The following is a 4,447-nucleotide window of genomic DNA, read 5'->3' as shown; positions in this document are numbered from 1 at the left end:
CTGGTCCTCCTGGGACTCGTCCATGTACCAGGCCTCCACCATCCCGCCGCCGGGCGCTCCGCTCCGCCGGGCTGGGCCCGCCCCGGCGGGGCTGCAGGGGCCGGGGCAGGGATCGGGATCGGCCCCGCACAGCCAGCCAGCCTATGGGGAGAGCCTTAAAGGGGCGCCATTTGCAACTCAAAATACGCTGAACAGGGTGTATTGTGTAGCAGACACAGCTGTTATTTTAGTGTATAGCTTTAGGCTCAACGGCACAGGTGATGAGAGCTCTCCCTGAAACACATCTGCTAGGGTAAGGGACTTCTCACCCGCACAAGCCCTCTTGGGTAACGTGCTGGTTACAGCACACATCACACCTAACTTCAACAGCAATTTTGTTTACATCTAGCCTGCCCTGGCAGTAATGGTCGAACGGAATTTACCAGTAAGTCTCAGCCTCAAAGACCAACCCACATTGCAACCCCACAATATGGAGAAATAAAAAATAAATTAGGGTAAAAAAAGAAAGTGTGGCAAGACATGCTGCCCAGAAAGCTTGTGTTGTCTCCATCCACGGAGATACTCACATCCTGAGCAACCTGCTCTGGGTGACCTGCTTGTGCTGGGGTGGACAAGATGCACTCCAGCGGTCCCCTCCAGCCTCCATGGTTCTGCAATTCTATACAGTTCCATGATTCTATACAGTAAATAAACCAGCAGCCAGCTAAGCACAATGTAAGGATGGAGAAACAACTGAAAAAGAAACGATCCCTCCTTAAACATTTTTCTTCCTAAAAAAGTTTTATACTTATCAAAATGTTGTCTTAACCACTATTTCTCAGACTCTTAGAAATGTTACCAGATCCCTTTAAGTATAGTATTCAATGTATAAGCACTACTGGTTCTCGATTCTGGATAAAATTTAATTGCAAGTCCCATAACATGCAAGCTGGCGCAATGCTGGCACTGTCCGCATTTTTAGAAGCGCATCCAAATCCATCCAGAAGTTCAGTGCCTATCCACTGAATGTCATGGCTGCTAAATGCCAACACTCTCCTGAAGTTCCAGTTCCCTGAAGAGAATGACTTGAACAGCCAACATCCTCTGTGGGTCCTCCAGCCCCTGTTAAGTCCTGTTGAGAAGTATTATTTGCTTTCCATCCTTTCATCAGCCTTAATCTTGTAACTTTCCTCTCAGCTTTCGTCCTGAATTTCCAGAGTAAGAATGATAAACATTGGTATCAAACTAACATAAAACTCCTTCCTATTAGATTTCCTATTATAATTTACCTATTAGATTCAGGTAGTAAAGTTGCTTAAATTCAGTATTACACTGATGTTATGATTTACTCACCATTATCTACACTTCTTTTCCAAAGCTGCTCCTTCAAAAAAATACAGATTTCCATACAATAAATAGGATCTACATGTTTAACTGGAGATGTATGATAGGCAGATTATTAGATGCCACCTCTTCAGTACATTGTTTGTCACACCGTTCTGCCTCAACTAGAGATCTGATCAGGGATGATGGGGTGTTTTCCTTCAAGCCAAACTTCTAAAATAAACGAACAGATGGATAACATATACAAAAGAAGATGTGCACATATACAAAAGGAGAGGAGAAAATCTAATCAGTGCACTACCTTACCCCTAGATGAGCTTTACTGTGCAGTTTTGGATGAGAGAAAACAAATTAGAAAAACCTTACTCATCTATTAACTACTAGGTAGCCAGTTTCCTCATTCTATCACAATTCATGTGATTCTAAATAAAATACATAAGAACCCATACTTTGCTTCAATGAAGATACTGCAGTGCATGAGAACTATTAAGAAATAAAGCTTCAGCAGCTCTACCATTCTGTGTAGCAATTTACAAATACAAAAAAAAAAATTCAGTGGCTTCTAGCTTAAGCCCTACTATTCAATGGTATGAAGGTACCTTACAAAGAAGTTGACAAAGATAACATGCCAAACCTGTTTGCTCTTCCCAGATAGATGCATAGAAAATAAAACTATGTTGATTACTGGTAATTGCTCTAATTCAAGTGCACATTAGCCATTCCATTAATCTCATCGACTGGAAAAAAAAAAAATGAAGTCAAACACTTGACATCCGGAAGATCTGGAGAAGCTGATCATCTTCTAGTTCCATTTCAGATAAAAAGGCCAATTATTACTGTTGGGACAGCACTGAAGAGGAACTAACAACGCTAATGAGAAGCAGTATGCACAAAAAATTACTTAATGGAAACAGGAAGCCAGAAACAAAGAGCTTGGACATTAAGCAGCTAGAGAGAGGAGAACAGTAACAATTCATTGCTCAAGTTTTCTTGTGACCTGGCTTTTTAGTTTGTTCATGCTACCTTGCAAAGTAAGTAACATTATAAAGAAATCTACAGATGCTTTAACCGATGATACTGTGAGGCACAGGTGAGCGCTACAAGCCCATCTGTGGAGCGGTTATTGCTAGTACCAGAACGCCAAAGCATATTAATGGACATCTCCATGTTAGATCACTGACCTCTTACCAAACCAACCAACCCCAAAGCCCCCCCACCCCCAACTGTTTTGGGCTGTTAATATATACCTCTGTACAAAAAATTAATTTATTTCACTAAGAGGAAAATACAGAACACTTAGGATAAAGATTTATTATTACTTCTTCAGAAGTCTGTCTTTACAGTGAATTCAGAAGTCTACAAGACAGCTAAAAACACTGACCACGGCCCTTCAGTAAGATGGAGAAAAACCAAACACTCTGTATCATCAACTAAATATTGACTCGATTGTGAAACAAACACTATAGAAGAAAACGTGGGTTTTTTCTCCCCAGAAGTTGGTATATGTTTAACACTTCAGGCCAGAAGGAAGTACAGTTCAAAGTTCAACTCCGAAACAACTACAGCAGTTCAAGTTGTCACTGTGGTGTTGGTCCTTTTCCTCCCACTGCAACAGTCTCTAGTCCCAGTACGTCAGGACTTCGGTTTACTAGCTCCTTCTCTTGCTAGTCTATCAGCTTCTTCATTTCCTTGGAAGCCAGCATGACCAGGAATATGCATCTGTTAGGACAAAAGTACAGGAGCGTTAGATATGCAAGAAATCAAGAAAAAAGTACATACATGAAATCTGATCACGCAACACCCTTTCATTCATAGTACAGTAGCACCTCCTTAGAGGCCCTCTCCTCACATTTAGTCCTTATGTGTTCTTTCCAGGAATGTTCATAGCCTCCCTTCCTCTAAGAAAGTCTTGCAAATTGTGAAAATCATCTTTATGGGAAGCAGTGAACTGGGTAAGGACCACCTAACCCAGCCTTTAAGAAATGCAGTCAACAGCTCCAACTCAAAATTCCCACTTTCAGAGAAGAGAGAAAAAACTATCTGCATTCAGTGCTTAAACCAAGTTAATCTTTTTTCCAGAAAGCCAGAGACCTCTATGCCACTAACAGCCTTGGTGGTTACAGCACTCACTTAGGACACAAGAATAGGGTATGAAAAGAATCTCTCAATTTTCAGATGTCTTAACTGTCCATCCTTCAATTAGGAACTGAAAACACTTTCAACCCTAAGCCCATCCTTGTCACAAGTAAGGGTGGAGGAGCGTGGGGGAAGAAGGAGAGGAAGAAAATCAAGCTTGCTATTTGACAAGATCTGAGAGGGGACAAGCATGAGGTGTGTGCGAGATGGCATTGGGTTTACATGGCAAGGTTTTGGTACCAGGTGGGGGGTTGCAGGGGTGGCCTCTGTGAGAAGACACCAGGGGCGGCCCCCGCATCGGAGAGAGCCAGTTCCAGCTGGCTCCAAAATGGACCCACTGCAGGACACAGCTGAGCCCATCAGCAAAACCAGTGTCTCCTCTGTGGTAACACATTTAAGAAAGTGTAAAAATGCTGCACAGCAGCTGGAGAGAGGAGTGAGAATATGTGAGAGGAACAGCCCTGCAGACACCAAGGTCAGTGAAGAAGGAGGGGGAGGAGGTGCTCCAGGCACCAGAGCAGAGATTCCCCTGCAGCTTGTGGTGAAGACCATGGTGAGGCAGGTCGTCCCCCTGCAGCCCATGGAAGTTAACGGTGGAGCAGATATCCACGCGCAGCCCGTGGAGGACTCCACACCTCAGCAGGCAGATTACCATAATAAAGTGTATGCATACATTGCTCCTCCTGAAATAAAAATCTTCCCAAGTTTAAGAGATTCAGGTGTAAGAAGTGTGCATAAAGCAACATATTTTTTTTATTACGTAAAATACTCTAAGGACAGCTGAACTTTGGTCTTAGTTTTAAATTTTTACACTTTCTTCTCCTCAATAGACAATAGGAGTAGCTATATAAAATCTAGTCAGCCTTTAAATTGGAGTCACCAACTCTGAAACACAGAACAAAATGAATCATAGAATCATTAAGAAAAGACCTCTAAGATCATCGAGTCCAACCATCAACCCAACACCACCATGCCCACTAAACCATGT

At 42.6% G+C, this 4,447-nt stretch overlaps 1 protein-coding gene across 1 annotated transcript in view; it reads right to left on the bottom strand.

Moving 5' to 3' along the window:
* Window positions 1–2,616: 2,616 nt before the first annotated feature.
* RNASEH1 (ribonuclease H1) overlaps window positions 2,617–4,447 on the bottom strand; it is a 15,347-nt gene continuing 13,516 nt past the window's right edge. The window contains exon 8 of the mRNA XM_009275626.1: window positions 2,617–3,042. Within this exon, the coding sequence (XP_009273901.1) occupies window positions 2,956–3,042 (87 nt within the window). The 3' untranslated portion in view covers window positions 2,617–2,955. The remainder of the gene's footprint in view (window positions 3,043–4,447) is intronic.

The sequence above is a fragment of the Aptenodytes forsteri genome, unplaced genomic scaffold, assembly GCF_000699145.1.
Source record: "Aptenodytes forsteri isolate BGI_AS27 unplaced genomic scaffold, ASM69914v1 Scaffold94, whole genome shotgun sequence".
In the NCBI taxonomy this organism is placed as follows: domain Eukaryota; kingdom Metazoa; phylum Chordata; class Aves; order Sphenisciformes; family Spheniscidae; genus Aptenodytes; species Aptenodytes forsteri.
This window is presented reverse-complemented; position numbering and strand designations above follow the sequence as displayed.